We start from the raw sequence: 19,081 nt of genomic DNA on the forward strand, positions 1-19,081 counted from the left end.
AAAAACAGCTCGAAAATATTATATAACCTTTGTCCAGAATCGCTGAATTTTGGGTGTACAGATCACCGCGGCATGGGTAACTTACTTCTCTGAAGTGCTATCACGAAGAGAAGGTGTGGCTGCCCGATTGCAGCACGTGGTTTCCTCAAAACAAAGCGCTGATGTGGGATGGCGATTGTACTAAATTCTGCGCTCCACCTTGTTGAGGTTTAATGAAGATCTGAGTGAGTTGACTGTTGTTTTGACTTTCTGGCTTTGTTTAAAAGAAAATATTCAGTGGTGAGTTATGAATTATTATGTTATCGTGTACTGTAGAACTAAGCTCGTTACAGTATTTGAAACTACAGGTTTCTGGTTTGTGAGGCACACGACATTTTATCTGACTTCCTTGTGAAGGAGTCGCCATTTTTAAACGCTGGAGTTTTCTGCTATTCTGCTCCTAGTTTCTCCCAGTAAGCAATTATGTGGGGTAAACATACAAGAGCTTCTCCCCCTGGGAAAGCAGCTGATTGCCACCCCTCGGACTGTATTCAGCCTGATTTGTTTACGCAGTGGTTCCGTCGCTTCCTTTGTGGCGTAAAACAGAGGAAAGAGGATACGGTTGTTCCTATACTTCATGGCCACTTTTCCACAGCCGAGTCGTCAAGGCCATTGACCTAGCAAGTGAAAATGGTATGTCCCTTTTGTTCCTTTCACCACTTTCCACAGATCACATGCAGCTTGTGATGTTTGTATGGAGCCCTTGAAAACTTATTAGGCTCAGGATATAGAGAACTGTTAGAAGCTCGTCGAAGTCGAATTCTGACTGCTAGAGAACAGCTGAAGTTATGGGAGAAGCTTACATAAATGCAGCAGCCATGCAAGTTTGTAATGGCTTGCCTTAGAGCTGCTGGGACCTTGCCTCACACTCTCGATAGCTTCAAGGAAGCGATTTTTAGCCTATTTTCCTTGTTTTGAAAACACAAAAGTGCGCCTATGCGAACTCCATGCTGTGTGCGTGTCTGTGTGTCCCCCTATACATTTCTAAATGACTGAATTATTCTTCATAAAATTTGGTATATGTGTCCTTCCTACCTGTATTAGGCAACGGCTCGATAAAAGTCCCAGTAGCGTTACTAGGCAACGGCCAGATATAAACGTTACCGCTGCAACGAATACACATGCAATAACAGAAGAATCCTTGGATGCATAGTTTTCTGACCGTATCGTATCGCGGGAGATAAGCGATTGGTTCTTCTCAGAATTTCTTGTATTTTTAATGAACGAGAACAAGAGGTATTCAATGATGAAGAGGAGGTTAACAAGCGCCCTGTCCTAGTAACGGAGCTGGACCCGGCAACAGACATTGTACCAGAGTCTCGCACTGTGGATCCTGTACCCTCCGCATCAGACGGATTGTTCAGCTCCATTTGCTCTATCTCTGGCTCTGCGCACAATGCAGCAGTAATTGTGTCATTGCAGAAGAGACGCCAGCAGAGAACTAAGCAGAGTGTGTCACCAGTCACCAGTGACTCAGCTGATAAGAAGGAAAAACACCGAAGCTAACAAAGGAAAGCTGACAGGAATCAGACAGTACTACCGCAGATGAGCAACCTCCACACGTATCTGCTGATGACAGTGGCAGTAACGTTGGATGTCCGTTCTTCCGTGGACTTACACCAAGGGACACGAGAGATGGAAAGTGGATAAAGTTGGGGATATGTTTAAAGTGGCAGCACCAGAAAGTGACAACAGAAGAAATAAATCTTTGCTTCAACAGTTTTACAGTACTTCCTTACCAATTCCTATGCCTTTGAAAAAAAAATTATTTTGAATTGTAGTAATCATTTAAATAATATTACTTGTTTCTGATCACATTTCTGCTGCTTTCAATTCAAACCGGTTTTCTTTATTGATTTCTGTGTCTGTTTCGAACTTGAAAATATGTGGCGAGTACATTGATTTCCGTTCGTTTATAAAAATATTGTGACATGATATTTTAAATATTTCCGTTACCTGGGAACGGATCGATAAACAAGCGAGCCATCAACTGGAAAAGGCCCCGGAAAACAACACTAGAATAACAATAGAAGTTGAAGACTGAGAGCAATTTCAGAACCCGTGTGTACAGACGATAGCTAGGAGGCCATGAGTTGCAGTCAGTGATGAATTAGTTGTGAGATGGTAGCCAGCCAGCCGAAGTGAACGTGGTAACAGAGGAATACCCGTTGTTGGGAGCCGTTACCTAGCAACGCCTGCTGAAGGCATAGAGCATTAATATTTGGAGTAGTAATTTACTAAGTGTGTAGATCAATGAAATTGTTATAGTTACCTGCATTCTAGAGTTATAAGATTCCAGTAACTCCAATCATCCAACCAAATCTTGTGTCTAGTCACTGACATGTGACAATAGAGTTCGGCGATATATTTGGTATACTGGATTGACGATATTTGGAATACATTTTAAAAACAATACAAGCATTGTCTCTTTAGAGAATCAATATTGTGGCACAAAATATTAAATTTTAGTATTTAGTTATTTTACACGAAATTTAGCACTGTACATTTTATTGTTTATTGTTCCTGTATATTGTAAATAGGATTACACACTTGTGATCAAAGAATCATTGAATACACGCAAGACGAATACTGCTAGCCTCTCTTAACTGTCGGTACAAATACAGTCGATCTGTTACTGCTATGCGAGAATATGGAATACCTTAACCTGGTCGACGTCATCCAGAGGCTAATGCGTTTTGACTACTGGAGCAGCGACCTCGAAGGCCTTCCGTGAAAATCAATTGCATCAATGGAGTGCACATGTGTTTCCAGAAAACCGACCTCTACGGATGCAAATTTGTGAATAGCCACGTCATTAGAAATGTGGATGAGTTGCTTTTACATTCTGTTCTGTGGAGGGACGCGGGTGGTAGTGTTCAGCGTCCAAAAGAGTCAGTTCTAGGTACGGGATAACCGTCATGCTATCGGCGAACATGGGTATCAAGTCCACTTTATTTGGAATCATCGCAGACATTGTCGTGTGCCATTATTTGCTACCAAACAAGATGACTGCCCAACGATAAGGCGATTTTCTGGGCTGCTTGAAGATGTGCGCCTACCTGCAAGGCAGAGTTCGAAATTTCAGTGCAGCTAAGTTTCGGCGCATCATGAGGAAGTTCTCTGGAAGTGGTTGAGCACGACATAGACAAGAAGGTGGACTGGATGTCGAGGGTCAATTGCATGGCCTCCTTGGTGTCGAATTGATCGCCGATGGTTTATTGTCTGTGGGGATATCTAGAAGAGCACGTTTATGCAGTCCCTCCCAGAACCACAGATGATCTCGTGGCAATACTTCACGAAGCCCTGACAAAGGTCGGTGCCAACATGTTGAGGCATGTTCGAGAGAATTCCGCGCTGCATGTTGACGTCTGCCATGAAACTGACGGGGGCCTCTTCGAACATTTGTTGTAACTACGAGGCTACTCCCGTGGCTTAATCATTTGACAGCTTGCGCCATTTGACGGTGATGTGTATGATGAAAACTGTCACAGGACTTGTGTTTCACAATATTTTCGTTCTTTTCCAACAATGAATCACACTATGAAAACCTTCTGCTAATTTATTGTTTTTCTGTTACATTCCCGTCGCTTTATTTGTACTGGAGGGAGGCGTCAGCTCGCAGGAAGCACAGCAGCTGGCAGTGATAGCCTCTGTTGCAACCAGAATCTTCTTCCTTCGCGGGAAGGCCTTTCACGTTAAATTATTTCTTTCTTGTATTAGGTGCGCCTGCAGCCGTGGCAGCGGCTATTAGGTCAATCTGTCCTGAAGTCCGTCTGTCAGCAGGCACGCATAAACACTGCAGGATATCACAAAATGCTGTGTAGCGGTTTACATTTTCATTTAGATCGGACATGTTTAAAGATGATTTTGCATAACGATTTACCTTTGCACTTCCGCTTATCTCGCTAAAATTATATGAGAAAAAAACAGTCCATACAAATTCTGCAAAGAAAAATGATCACACATTTTTTCCAGTGCGCTTTCTACACAAGTCCTGCAGCTTTCCATATAATGAAACAAACGGTATCTGTTGAGTACACCATTGATCTTGCTTCTGTGACAGTGAACATGGCCACCTAAACACAATCGTAATAAAGAAGTAAGTAAAAAAAAAAAAAAAAAAGGAAGGAAGGAAGAAATAAGGTAAAGAATAGAAAACCCCCAAGATAAACTACCAAGTCTGCTTTTAGATCCGATTTATTAAATACTTTTGAAGTTATACTCCATTTCACGTAAGTCATATATAAAATTTAACGTATATCCATTACTAGGCAAAGGCTTGTTAAACACATTTCCATGACAAACAATATTTCCATTGCTAGGCAACGGCTCTGTAAGAATGCCTTCTCAACAATAGAGGAAGCCGTGTTTTCTATGTGGTCCGCTCCACGAATTCTTACACGTGATACGTGTTTTATATAGGTACCTACTGCTTCTATGTAAGTGAGTCAGTTTAAAGGAACAGGAGATTAGAGAATTAGCGTTGGAGAATTAGGTCGAGTTGTGGAGGGTTGGCATTCCAAGGCGATTGAATGAGAAATGGCAAGAAGACTTCATTGTGATTTAAAGTGATAGTTCCTGTGATCAATCCGTTGCCAGGAAAAGGTGATCTATGACGTGGGTAGATAAGCGGTAACGTTATAATTGTGTGTGAATAAGAGAAATTATAAACGAAGTTGTTAATAAATCCAAACATCTAATTCAGAACCCGCTATTATTCGTCACAAAACCCCGGACAAGTGACAATATATTGTGACGTGGGCGGCATAACACTCGGTAAACACCCCCTCCCCTCCAGCGGTGACGTAACAGCATCAGAGCAACTGCCGCTGCTACGATAACAGGCCAGTCAACACTCCGTCCCCTCCACCGCGGTGACGTAACAGCACTTCCCACTGTGACGTAACAGGGCACACCGCTGTTGACACTAGGAAACAGGGAACGGTATAAAAAGCCGGCTGAGCAGTATGTGACGAGAGTGTGTGATTAGGTGTGACACAGTGCGGATCGTAAAGTCGCCGAGTCAGTTGCAGTCTAGCAGTCTCCGGAGGGAGTTGAAGTCCATTGCTATTGAGTGTATCGAGTGAATGGCAGTGACTACAGCAGAAGACGTATTTGTGATGCTGCCGATTGCAGTAATTGTGAGATTGCAAATTGTGTAATTGTGAGAGCGAATGTGCAATAAAATTCGCTATATCAAATACGGCGTGAAGTTATTTGTCGCGTTATACACCCACCACGTGACAATACACGTGTGTGTGTGTGTACGTAATTTTCGTTTAGGGTGTGATAACAGCAACATTGAGCTCTTAATATATATTGTTTAGTCATTTAGTGTATATATGTATATATATTTTACTTCTCCCAATTTGTATATAATTATGTAACATTGAGTAGTCTAGTACGAATACTGTATACTGTACTATCAAGGAGGATGAAGTGGGCAGGTCATGTAGCACGAATGGGGGAGATGAGGAATGCGTATAGGATATTAGTGGGAAAGCCACAAGGAAAGAGGCCACAGGGAAGACCAAGGCGTAGGTGGGTGGACAATATTAGAATGGATCTTAGAGAGATAGGATGGGATGGTATTGATTGGATAGACCTGGCTCAGGATAGGGACCAGTGGAGGGCTCATGTGAACTCGGTAATGAACCTTCGGGTTCCATAAAATGCTGGGAAATTCTTGAGTAGCTGCAGAATTGGCGGCTCCTCAAGAAGGGCTCAGCTCCATGAGTAAGTAAGTAAGGAACAACAAAGGAACATTTTACAGGCTGTAACGTCGTATTAGCTCCATATGCTGTGTAGCATTTACAGGGCTATTTTCGAGCAAGTAGCGGTTATTTGCAGAGAGTTCAGAAGTAATATTCAGAATGAGCACAGCTGGAGGGCAGTGTTCATGGTTTCTATAGTTCTGCGTCCCTTCATATTTCTGGGGCGGTCCGAAGCGCATGCGCTCTGGGCAGCACGGTCATTGGAATTTCGCTCGAAATACGTGTTGTCTGTTAAGTCATTGAGTCAGAGGCCTGACAACGTAGCGAGGATGACATGATTTGCGTTGCAGTGCCTTAATAAGGGCCAGCTAAATTTGACATGTATAGACTTTTTAAGTGAAGCAAATTTTGCTGAAGATTGTTTGGGTCTCTGACAGGTGAAGTAGCTAGGAGTTTAAAGAAATAACGTCAAGAGGAACTTTGTAATTTGCACAGGTCGCTTAGGAAGAAAGCCTGAAACGTCACTGAGTCATTTAAGCATTTCCTGTACCCATGACTAGGCTAGATATCCGTACGAGATGATACATTCTAAGAAAGCACAAAGTATCGACCGGCCAGTCTCCCTTTGAACATTTAATGAAGCCTTTCCGTTGCGGATTGCCTACAGGCCAAACCTCACCAAATGTTTGAACCTAAAGGGACTGGGTTGCTGCTGCTTGAAGTTAGTTAACATTTCGAGAGATCTGAGGAAGCAAGCAGCTGGTTTGAACAGAAGTGTGCTTTCTTAGTTTTGAGGTTCTCACAGTAGCGGATCTTATTTGTATCGATCTTGCAGTTAGATTTAGATCTTACAAATCCACTCTTCTCTTTAGATTTTCTGTACGCGTTACTCATCTCTCTCATATGTGTTACATGAACCACCTGTCTCATCATCTTTTTCACCAAAAGAATTCGGTGATGATTTCAAATTATGACTTTCAATATTAATATTTGTTCCACAGTATTTCATAGCCCAGGATTCTGCAACTAAACGTTACCTTTCCAACAACACAACTCTGGAGTTGGTTTGAATTTTAGCCAACAGCAATGCCCCGTATAAATGTGGACTAAAGATGATTGGTTGACACTTTGATGACGTCAGCAATCCCCCTAGAGTATATTTTCCAGCCTCAAGCAAACCTGGTGATTAATCATTGTCGCATGGAAACCCTGAAGACGATAGCTTCTTCTAACTAACCGAGCTGAAGGACGTAAGGAATGAATCAGAATTACTCATTTCCTCTCCCAATTTACACAGTCGCATGAAGTTCAAGTCTCCGCCGGCTATAGTGACCATAGATCCCGGCTTAGCCAGAGCAGTCCCAGTTTTTGTATCTAGCCTCAGGGTTCAGGCCGATCGAATTAAAACTGGAGAATTGTCCTGGATTTAAACTTTAAATTGTCCTCGTACTGTCCCAAGAGGGAGTTCTGAAACAACTTGTTACTGACAAAGTTTTCCACCGTAGATCGTCTTCTGCGAGAACAGGAGCACACGAAACGCAGGATCGGTTATTTTGCGACGCACTTTTTTTACATCATATAGTTTTGGGTAATCTGATGACTGGTGAATAATGAATTTGAAAGGATATGAAAGGAAGAGACGGTTCTTGCCTAATGGAAGTGAAAAGCTGGCATTGCCTAGAATTATTCAAGAAAACCATGTCACTCATAATAGCAGGCGTACCTGCCGAGATTTGAAACAAGTAATTCCCCAGTACAAGTCAAGATTATTCCCACTACACCAGCCAGTGGGCTTTCTTGTCCTTAATTATAAATACGATGTTTAATCAGGTTTTGTAACGCAAATGTACTCCTCTCTTCTCCCATTTTTCCGTCCTTTCATCTCTTCATAGATTCTCCCGGCTTTTCTCTTGGAAGTGTGGTCATAATACAAGTGGAATAATATTAGGTCTGTAATTCTATTTCATAATTTGGGTACCTTTATTTTGTAATAACGCCAACACGATATATATTAATATGTTGTATTATTATTCAGTAAAATATTAATATTTTGATATTGCAAACGAGTATCATATCTATTAATGATTTGTTTAGTCTGTGGAAAGACATCTGTTATATCCCGCCTTCATAAAATATTGCTACCATATTCACGAACAGCCACGATTTCTGGGCATGTTACATTTTTCAGCAAGTTCTTTGTCGCGGGATTCATATTGCAGTAAGAAGGGGGGGGGGGCTGCTACTTGCCTCTCAACTGTTTTGTAAGATCACATATGTGAGTCACTGCTTTTCTGGTTCATGTTTAGGACAGAGTCAAACTTGCTTAATTTTAATAAGATCTAAAAATATGTGACGTTGGTATATTGTTACAATTAATATGTTGTTGGACATTATTGTGTATTGTTAAAAACCGTCCTGTTTCTTTTTTAAAGACACAACGTTTCGGGGACTGGATTCTGTCCCCGTTCTCAGGTAAAACCTACTCAGTTAGGTCCAAAAGACAGAGCTAGCCACTATCTCCGGACAACTATGCCAGTTTCAGAAGGGGTTCATAATCCAAGCACAACACAAACCATCTGTGAGAGCTAAGAAATAATGAAGCTACATACATACAAGTATGAGGCCTTGCACCAGAGAAGTATCTTGAATGAAATCATACCTGGAGAGAAGCAATACTTCTTTTGGTGCCAACACACAAAACAAATAGTTACCCACTCCAGCTACACTTGACAGCGCTGTAGTCTCTTGACTTCTGCTGTGATGACAGGGGTCCAGACGGGAGAGATATCCACACTGGGTTGACTGATCGGATGGTCTAGCAGAGACATGTGAATAGCCTATGAATATCCTAAAGAATTCGTGGACTCTGTAATGAAGCCATCGACGAGAGATCGTCCCTCTTCAGACACAACATACCGGGGCACTGTAGTCATTCCGTATGTCAAGGGTATCGCCGAGAAATTCAGACGCATCGGAAACCGTTTTCAGCTCAGAACAATCTTCCAAACGAAACATACACTCCGGGGGTCATTAATGAAAACTGGACCAGTTAGAGATGCCCAGAAAATGAAGCAGTGTGTGTATTGCATCCCTTGTGGCTGCGGCAGATGTTACATCGGCGAAACTAGCAGACCCCTAGAAGTACGCATTAAGGAGCATAAATATAACATGACACAGAGTTTGCTGGAAAAATCTAAATTAGCCCAACATGCATACGAGGAAGACCACAAAAATTTGTTGGAATGAAGCGAAGGTCTTGCAGATCGAACCCAACACCACATACAGGAAATACAAGGAATCAGCCCACATGTCTCTGCTGGACCTTCCGATCAGTCAACCCAGTGTGGATGTCTGAACCCCTGTCATCATAGCAGAAGTCAAGAGACTACAGCGCCGTCAAGTGTAGTTGGAGTAGAAACTATTTGTTTTTCTTGTGTTGGTACCACAAGGAGTATTGCTTCTCTGCAGGTATGATTTCATTCAAGATACTTCTCTGGTGCAAGGCCTCGTATGTAGTAGCTTCATTATTTCTTAGCTTGTGTTGTGCTTGGATAATGAACCCCTTCTGAAACTGGCATACGTGCACGGAGATTGGGGCTAGCTCTGTCTATTGGACCCTACTGAGTAGGTTTTACCTGAAGACGGGGACAGAATCCAGTCCCTGAAACGTTGTGTTTTTTTTTAAAGAAACAGGACAGTATTTTAAGAATAAACAAGATGATGGATTAATTGTTTAATTTTGTCACGCAAATTACACGTTTACTCTTATTTGTCAGTAGCTCGATCGATTTCGCTTAGTGAACCTCATGTACGTATTTTATTCGTGCATTTTCTTATTTTCTGGAAACATATACCAACTTATGTAATATTTGAGGTTTTCACGGCGGTGACTGTGAAGAAAGCAGTCTTCTGGGATGTGGCGCCGTGTAGATATTGTGTTAACCGACGTATCGTTAACACAGCATCTACACGGCGCCACATCCCAGAAGACTGCTTTCTTCATGTATCAACTTAGTTTTCGACAGGCCCTCATTTAATGTCTCAGGTAGACCATTATTTAAATTTGTGAAAAATCAATCTGAACCTTTGGCTGTTAGATTGAAATTTTGGAGTCTTCTTAAAAAGGTACTAACACATAATTTCTCGGCAATCGTCTTATATTTTTTTCTCAAAAAGGCAATTTCGTGAAGTGCAATGACGTGGACTCTCTCATGGAAGCCCTTGTTCTGCAACATAATCCAAAGGAATGAGGCTTATTTATTGGAACTTCGAAGCTGATTTTCAAAGCTTTATCACTCCGTACTGGAAAATAACTATCCTTTAGTTCCAGCAGCACACGCCGTTTATGTGCAGAAACCGTAGGTCAACCTACAGCAGCTTGTTAAGCATAAAAGGTGTGAAAAATATTCTTCCCGTATCCATGGAGACCTCAAATTGGCCGCATGTCTTCAAGATACGGTCTACTCGTAAACTGGTCTGCACGTAATACTTTTTGTCCTCTGTGGCCGGAATGGCCGAGGGCTGGAATGTCATTACGTAAAGAAACGATGAACACTGCTACAGACTTTAGTTTTAGAACAAGAAATTGTCACCATTGAACCCTTGGTTAATTAAGAAATTTTTCTTGCTGCTACACGAGATTAAAATAAGTTTAATGAATGTAAGATTTGAGGTTTTCACGGCGGTGACTATGAAGAAAGCAGTCTTCTGGGATACACGGTGCCAAATTCCAGAAGACTGCCTTCTTCAAGTTTAATGAATGATTTCGGTAACACAGTATATTGCATGGCAGTAGTTTTCTGTACATAAACATACATTCCCGAGGATCAGATTGGCTAGAAAGAAAGAGGGATTTTTTTTTACCCCGAAGGAAGATGAATCATGAAAAACATTGCGTTGGATGAAACTCGAAGTGATGTTTAAAGTGGCTTTCGTCACAAATTTGCTCACAAAATTAAAGGCTGAAAATTGCAAGTAACTGGCCGAGGAAATTTGTAACGCTTACGAGTACACTGGATTTTGTATACGGCCCAACTTTCTTATAAAAGTATCCATGACGGCGGAGTGACTCCGGGGCAAACAGAGTCCCAGTATGTTAAGTCAGTACTACCTGGCACAGATAAGGCGTACCGTAGAAGTGAAATACAAGTGAGGGTAGGCAGTGAGTTTAACTTGCATTTGTACTTTGGTGTTGTTATAATGTCTTTAAATTAGTCAAAAGTTCATTTTAGATTCACTCAAATTTTGTGGCGATAGGAAATATTTAAATTATTCTCGGAGCTAAAGAACCTACAAAACCCACCAAATCTTGTGCACATGAAAAAAATTATTTTTTTCGCCCACTGTAATCCATACAATTTATTTCCAGCCCTCTAAGAGGTAATAAGGATTGTCATTTTAGGCGCAGATTGTAGTTCTGTTACCTTCGGACAAATTTGCACATACCTAATACTGGAAACATCTTTCATATAAGTTTTAATCTGTTTTGATGTGATGCAAGGTATTCCCAGGTTCCAATGTTATTCAACTTCCCAAGCTGAGGTTCACATTGGATGGCTGATAGAAAATTTCACCAAACTTCGACCCAGAGCCCGACTACCCTGACTGATGTTTTTGTGTTCTTTTTTAATCTCTCCAGACGAGTGCTGGGACAGTACATTAAAATTGCCTCTCATCCCCTCTCATTTCATATTCATCACTCGCTATCATCCCACTCTTCACGTCCTTGGATCAATGATCATCATTAGACAACCACAGCCTGAGATCGAAACCTGACTGAAGCCATGTTGCGGTTTGCCTGAAAGGCGTGGGGATATGCATAACGGCAGCCTGTCCATTGCGCAAGCTCCCTACCAAGAGACCGGGATGGAACAGTAGAGCTCTTGACTTCAGTGCCGCGGCTTACCGCTCTGACGCCACATGGATGGACGCTACTTAGCGTCTCTACTTTTAGGGAAGTGAAACAGGTCGAGTAGATGTCCACATCACTATGAGGTAAAGTTATATTCACATGAGCACTGCATTAGGCCTATGTACAACCAATCTGACGAGCTGTGGTCAAGGAATATTCTTTTAGAGTAGGGCCCTATTATACTTGATTTCATCTCTAAAAACATTTGTTTCAAAATATGAGGTTCTATTCGCATGTTCGAATGCTGAAAAATCCACGGTGTAGTTCTTTTTGCCGAAAAACACTTTACCTTAAAACGAGTGTGCTTTCGGGGGAAGGTGCACCTTTGATTAGCCGAATTTAAGAAACTGGAGTGGAGCTGACTTGTACTTAACGTTGTGTAGTAATTAATCATATAGAAGTTTCGGACATTTATTTAAGCCGAAAGACCCAAGCAACTCCTAAATTCCTAAACAAACGTGGAAGAAATAGAACGAATTTAATTTTTGTCTAACAACTTACACATGGAGTAGCAGCACATGTTATGCCACCATGTTTGAAAATGTGAACAATCCTAATGCAGTGTTGTACTTTAGCGTCCTGTTGCACTGATTCATATTCATAGTGTGTATATATTAACAGCCTTCAAGTGCATACAATCCCATGTACCACTTCTACACTACATGTTTCGGCAGTATGCTGCCATCTTCAGGTGTATCGATCCGTCAACTGTTTCACTGCTTGCCTTTACCTGTCCATTTACAAATAATATTATATTTGTATACATCCTTATATAATAATAAAGTTTATGTATTTAAAACTTATTAAAACCTGTTATCTCATACGTCATATTTTAAATTCGTGTGTATTATTAATCATTCACATCCAACGATACAACGCACACAACCACAAGAGTAGAACACAACATAAGACACAATATACCCACAACATTAGAAACATAAAAAGAACGACCCCAATGTGGATGATTAATAATACACACGAATTTAAATTATGACGTATGAGATAACAGGTTTTAATAAGTTTTAAATATATAAGTTTTATTATTATATAAGGACGTATACAACTTTAATATTATTTGTAAATGGACACATAAAGGTAAGCAGTGAAATAGTTGACGGACCGATACACCTGAAGATGGCAGCATACTGCCGAAACACGTAGTGTAGAAGTGTTAAATGGGATTGTATGTACTTGAAGACTGTTAATACATACACATTACTAATGCAATGTATTGTATTCATTTGTGGTTTATTTAACTATTCTCACTGTGCGTAATTCAGGCTAAATAATATCAAGGTGGAATGACAATGATTAGCAACTAAGGAATAGGAAAGAATGTGGAAGGAACCAGTCGCAGCCACATTGGGGCCACGGAAAAACTGCTAGGATAGCTGGGGCCTCGGCCTATAATCGAAAGGGGCACCTCCCGAATACAAGCCTGGAACATTTCAACGGGGGCCAGTTTGTTTGGTATGTGATGTAAGAACCTTCTGTTGAAATCTCAACACTTTCAATGCTGATTTGCATTTATAAATACGTCACACTATTCCCTGTTAGAATCTTTGCACGGTAACGTATAATTTGTTTTGTGGTAAAGACACACGTAATTATATTCTTAAGAGAAAGACAATTTTTATTTCGCTGTCAGTACAGCAGCACGTTCATTCTATAATGATCGCTGTTAACGTGAGTTTTCTCGTGAGTATCCTGGAATGATCCTCTGATTCAAGATTAAACTAACTGCAGCACTGCAAAAATTGTTGAAGATAACTTTGATACTAAAAATGCAATTGAAATTGTTCTCACTATAGCGATATTCTGTATTTTGTATTACTTTATATGTGCGTATGCTTGCTTATGCGTTGGTGGGTGCGTGGTGCTATCTTGGAATATGTGCAGTACATGTGGGCTTACTGGGCATCTAAGAGCGAGCAATGGGGAGTCGGGTTTCGCTTGTTTCGTGACAGTTAAGAGCTCAGCTGTCAGGTATTCTGATTCATTGGCAAAATTTGTATGTGCCTCGCAGCCGGCGGTGCACCCGTCGACGTGAAGAGCAGAGCCGTGGAATCGGCCAATAAAGTAACAATCTTCAATGTACCTTTGAAGTTTCACTTTATCCTGTGCTGTTTGAAACGTGGCCCCTCCTCCTTATGTTTGAAATCCATGTTGTACTCGTATGAAGCACAGTGGTGGCTTGCATGAAAACAGTAATGGGATTTTGGGTTTCTCAGAAACGGGAAAGTTCTTCACCGGCTCTGTAATTTTCAGCCGCTCAAGTCTTTGTCTGTGAAGTTAATTAATTATCTAATTATTAAAGTGGGATTTCTGGTTTCAAACTTGCGTTGCGTAAAGTATGGGTCTTAAAGAAATACAAGTGTCAGGATGTGGACCGAATCAGTCATGTAACTCATGATAGGGTCTATCAACAGTGCCTTATGAACACTGTAATGAAATTTTGGAATCAGTGATAAGCTGGCAATTACATTTCTGAAAGATACCACGTTCTCTGCTTCATGGAATCCGTTCTTAGTTATCAGCCTGGTACGTGGAGTTTTAAAATTTCAGAAATCAAATGCCACTTTTGAGAAGTTAGATTCACGTGAAATTGTGGCATGATTCATGTGGCGTGCGACAAAATGCAGTGGCTGGTTCTTATCGACATCTTAATAACCCATCGACATCCTTAAAAGCGGGGTTTCTTGTACGGCTGAAGGATTATTGGCTGCTTAAGAAGGAATCCCTGGATAATCCATAAATGATTTGGGGGCACTTCTAGTTTTCAAAGGATTGGAAACCAGTTTGTTCCATTAACAGAAGGAGAGCACAAAACATGGGGTTCCGCGTTATGCAGTTCCCTGTCTGTAGTGAGAAATGTTTCGTGAATATGTTCAGTGTGCGCTTACTCACACAAGTGGAGGAGCCACATGACGCTCAGACATCGCGCAGTGCCCAGTAGGCTGGCATATCACTAACGTTCTGGACATGTATTCGAGACTTCTTTCCTCTGCTGGGACGACGGCTATCCTGAGTGACATTTTGCGTGATTCTCCAGAGCCACTTCAAGTAAATTCTGGGCTAGTGGCTTGATTAGGCCACAACTGCTTCCTTCCAAGTAATTTCAATTTCATCGTTCTCCTAACATTCCACGCTGTATAATTTAGGTGCTGAATGAATCGTAAAGGAAACCACAAAAAGGCATTCTCTATACACTGCTCGGCTGTGTGCAAGTTTCAGTAGACACGTGGAGCAGGTAATCCCGTTTCCAGAAACATTGATCCTGACGGCTCTGTGGAGATTTCGTCACGAACAAGAGCTAGTGCAATGGGAGTGATCAAATTCTACCGGTTCAGATAGTGGTGAAGAGTTTCCTGTTTCTTCTAGCGTGTTAAAAGATTCCATATGATCCTTTGCATGGGGGCTGACATACCGAAAGCCACACATGAAATACAAGAAATTGAAAACTTGCATCTGTGCTCGGAATGGAATTCGATCTGGTGATACCTGCAAGTTCGCTTAATAGTAGAACTCAGTTATTGCTCTCTGAGTGTTATATAAAAGCATTGTATCGGCATCAGAGCTTATGCAAAGTCCAACACTTTGAAAATAACGAAAAATGCTGAAATAGGAAAAGAAACATGGAACCGCGCCCTGTTTGATTGAATTGTTGCAGACAGACCATGAAACCGCCCGAAGCAGTATAACGGATAGTCTGTCTTTGAGAGAGATTCGGCACCAATTACCTCATACACACAACGCATGCGCGTGACGCATGTGTCATTTTTCGTAGTGTGCCGAGGGTATAACCATGGGCAGCTGAATTAGTGACAGATACAGGCATGAAATTGGGTCTGGTAAACATTTGTCTCCATGTAATGAAATGTGATGTTTTCAGAAGCGCTTTTCTGGGTTCTCTTAACGATTTTTATACAAAAGCCTCAGAGCGCTTGTCAGATTTCTTAAGATATGCATCTTGAAAGGGAGACACTGTGAAGATGGATTGTGTCTAATGGCGGACTTCGGTATTACCGGTATCAAGCCCACCAATTCCTCTAGGAGAGTGTTAGCCAACCGGTTAGTTAATTGTGTAAGATTTGAGGCTTTCACGGCGGTGACTATGAAGAAAGCAGTCTTCTGGGATTTGGCACCGTGTATATGTGGTGTTAACCTACGTTTCGGAGGAACGTATCGCCTCCATCTTCAGGGTAGAAGGAAAAATAGAAGAAATCCGCAAGCGAAGGGACAGTGAGAACCGGTAAAAGCAGACCAGTCTGCTTTCTTCACAGTTAGTTAATTACTTGAAGGTAGGTTGTGAAGATGAGTGAGAGAGCATCATGTCCTGACACAGATTTTGATATTAATGGTGCTGGGACCCACCAGCTCCAGTGCCGGATTGTTGGTGAGTCAGGTAGGAAGATGCATATGCGGTATTGTTATATGGCTTTCAACACAACAAACTCCAACTAAATAAAGCAATATTACTGTATTAACATTTGTTTACCGATCACACTGGTCGCCCGGTCTAAGATATTAACTGACTTTGTCCGTTCGAACATTGAGATCGTGGGTTCGAATCCCACTTGGGGCATGTTTGCGTCTATTCTGTGTTTGTATAGTCTTGTGCAGAGAGCTGTCTTGCGACGGGCTCATCCTCCATCTAAGGAGTCCCACCGACTGTCTGCAAGATTAAGAAACTGAAGTGAAACGAAGCGTTTCATGAATGTCCTATGCTCCAGAGGGGCAACAAGAAAAATGAATGGATGAACATTTGTTTATTATTCTATATCTACTACATGCTTCGATTCAGCTGGATTATCATCAGGTAGTTTTCGTGATACATCACTCCTTATTGGATTGTGTCCTAATGTCGATCCGTGACAGTAATTGTGATATAAATTTCGTTAAAGATTTATGTCGCGTCATGTTACTAAATTGATATCGTAATATTAATCTTAATTGTTGAAATGTTAAAATGTTGTTATTCATATCTATATCAAAATCTTAAAATTACCTGTAAATTAATCATTAATTAAATTACATTGGAATTATATTTTAGGTCAGTGAGTGCCCGCGAAGATTTGTCACAGAGAAAAGAATATTTTGTATCTTGGGATTTGTCGTTGTTTTAGTCCGCGAAGCACTCGCACTACCTGTTGCGCTATCCAAACATTCACAAGATTGTCGCCTAGCAACGCGCCGATACAATCCGCAACTCTCACGTTGCGCGCATGCCCCGAGGCCTCTGTGACTCAACAGTCCCTGCATAGAGCCAACACGCAACAGTATACAGTGTGTGGGAGATCACTCGCGTGCAAATGATGCTACAACTTCTGTATGTTCCCTTATTTCTTTCTGTGGTGCCGTAAATAACTGTGACGAAATGATTTTATCTTTGGTATGTTGTACGTATATGTTGCGTCATGTGTGTGGAGATACCAGTTCTTTCCATCATTGGATATTGTGGCTGCTCCTTTCCTATGTTTCTGTTGTGACTCAGAACCACAGAACACGAACTCGAACGACAGGATCAGAGTTATATGTTGGGAGAAACAGATGGCCAGAATTTACTGTATTTCATAGAAACGGCATTAAAATATGTTTCCTCTTTCTTTGAAATACCTGAGGCCTATTTTCTTTTAACGTAGAGTTACTCAATGGGAGTTGCAGTCCATTGATTGATCCTGATGACACCCTTTATAGCCCCAAGCAAGATATTTTATTAACCCTTCACATTTACTNTCTGAGGCCTATTTTCTTTCAACATAGAGTTACTCATGGGAGTTGCAGTCCATTGATTGATCCTGATGACACCCTGCCATGTCAAAACTTTATAGCCCCAAGCAAGATATTTTATTAACCCTTCACATTTACTGATTTTCCTCTTTATTGGTCCATTTTCAGCACTCTGAAAATGTGGAGAATTCTACAAAGAAAACGGGGTAAAATGGGAAACACATAAAACGGATATTTCTTTCTGCCTAACATCAGTGACCCTATGTACGTTCAATAACTGAGACAAGTAGTTCCTCCACCTATTCAAAATGTTGTGGGGATCTGCAAGCAGATCACCGTTCTCATCCATTACTAAGTTACTGCTAGGCTGGTAACCCCTCTTAATATCATTTTTTTCTCTATACAGGTCTCTAATGTTCTTGTTCTTACTGTTCGTTGCAAGCTCATCAATTTTGTCTTTCAGATATTCCCTCAATTCATTCCTGAAATGCCTGCTGGTTTCGCGTCTTATATTGTTCAGACTAACCAAATTTATTGCACTTGGACGCTGTAACCACTGAAATTTGGCCTGATTTGTTTGCTCTAATAAATCTGAGCATCCTTCATCGAACCATGGCTTATGATTCTTCAGTTCATAAAACCTAGACTTTCCTATGCAGAAATGTTTATATTCTCTCTGATAGTTTCCCAAGCTCTATCAACATTCACCTCAGTGTCTTAAGTCTTCTAAAGCAGCGAACCTATTTGAGATTTCAACACGATACTGCTCCCTAACCTATACTTCGTTTAATTTCTTGATATTGAACCTCTCCAGATAAACAGTGTGCGTTGCTTTTCAACTCACTGCCCATTTCACCCTAAATTAATTACCAGCTGATAGTGGTCAGTATCACAATCTGCTGCCCTGAAGGATCGGGTATCAAATGCACTTGAACGCGGTCTCCTGCCTGTCAGAATATTGTCAGTTTTGGTGTGCATTTTCATCAGGAGAGGTTCAAGTGAACTTATGAATTTACGATGTGGGAACATCGTACATTTTACAATAAGCTTTTCAGATGTGGCGAAGTTTACTGCCATAGCTCCATTGTCATTACTAATTTCGTACAAATTCTCATTCCCAGCGTATATTTGAAAATTTGTTCCCAACCTACTTTGGTACTGAAATCTGCTAACAAAATTTTCATGTTACTTATGGAATTTATGGAATATATGTTGTAGCTCTTCGTAGAACCTCTCCTTTATATCTTCAATTTTATCTTCCGTTGGGCATGTAAATTCAGAAAGATGATATCACAACAGCGACCTCGTAGTATTGTACTATATGACATCCTATCACTGACGAATCTACCCGCTTAACTGCTGATACAATTCTCTTATGTACGAAAAAAACCTGCAACTAATTCATGATTTTCATTTCCCTTTCCATAGAAAAATGTATATTCACCTTCTGGTGTGGTGCCACCTCCATTCCACCTGACCTCTGTATACCCAATAAATCTAACTTATAATCTGATATTTCTTCCGGCGGTGCCCTGAGCGAACCTGTCCTGTACAGACTTCTGATATTCCAAGTACAAAACCTCGTACCCCTTTACTTTCGTTTAGGTCGCGTATCCAAAAAATCCGTGCAAGCCGGAGGCTTCTTGTGACCTTTAGTAACAGTTCTGTTTTTTTACGGTGAGGAGTT

General features: G+C 41.1%; 1 protein-coding gene across 3 annotated transcripts in view; it reads left to right on the forward strand.

Annotated features, from left to right (window-relative positions):
* The first annotated feature begins 11,642 nt into the window (after window positions 1-11,642).
* LOC111868272 (lutropin-choriogonadotropic hormone receptor) overlaps window positions 11,643-19,081 on the forward strand; it is a 155,044-nt gene continuing 147,605 nt past the window's right edge. For all 3 annotated transcript variants that reach the window (XM_023858770.2, XM_033752991.1, XM_033752992.1), the window contains exon 1: window positions 11,643-11,747. In XM_023858770.2, coding sequence (XP_023714538.1) covers window positions 11,743-11,747 — 5 coding nt within the window. In that variant the 5' untranslated portion in view covers window positions 11,643-11,742. The remainder of the gene's footprint in view (window positions 11,748-19,081) is intronic.

The sequence above is a fragment of the Cryptotermes secundus genome, unplaced genomic scaffold (assembly GCF_002891405.2).
Source record: "Cryptotermes secundus unplaced genomic scaffold, Csec_1.0 scaffold721, whole genome shotgun sequence".
NCBI classification, from domain to species: Eukaryota; Metazoa; Arthropoda; class Insecta; order Blattodea; family Kalotermitidae; genus Cryptotermes; species Cryptotermes secundus.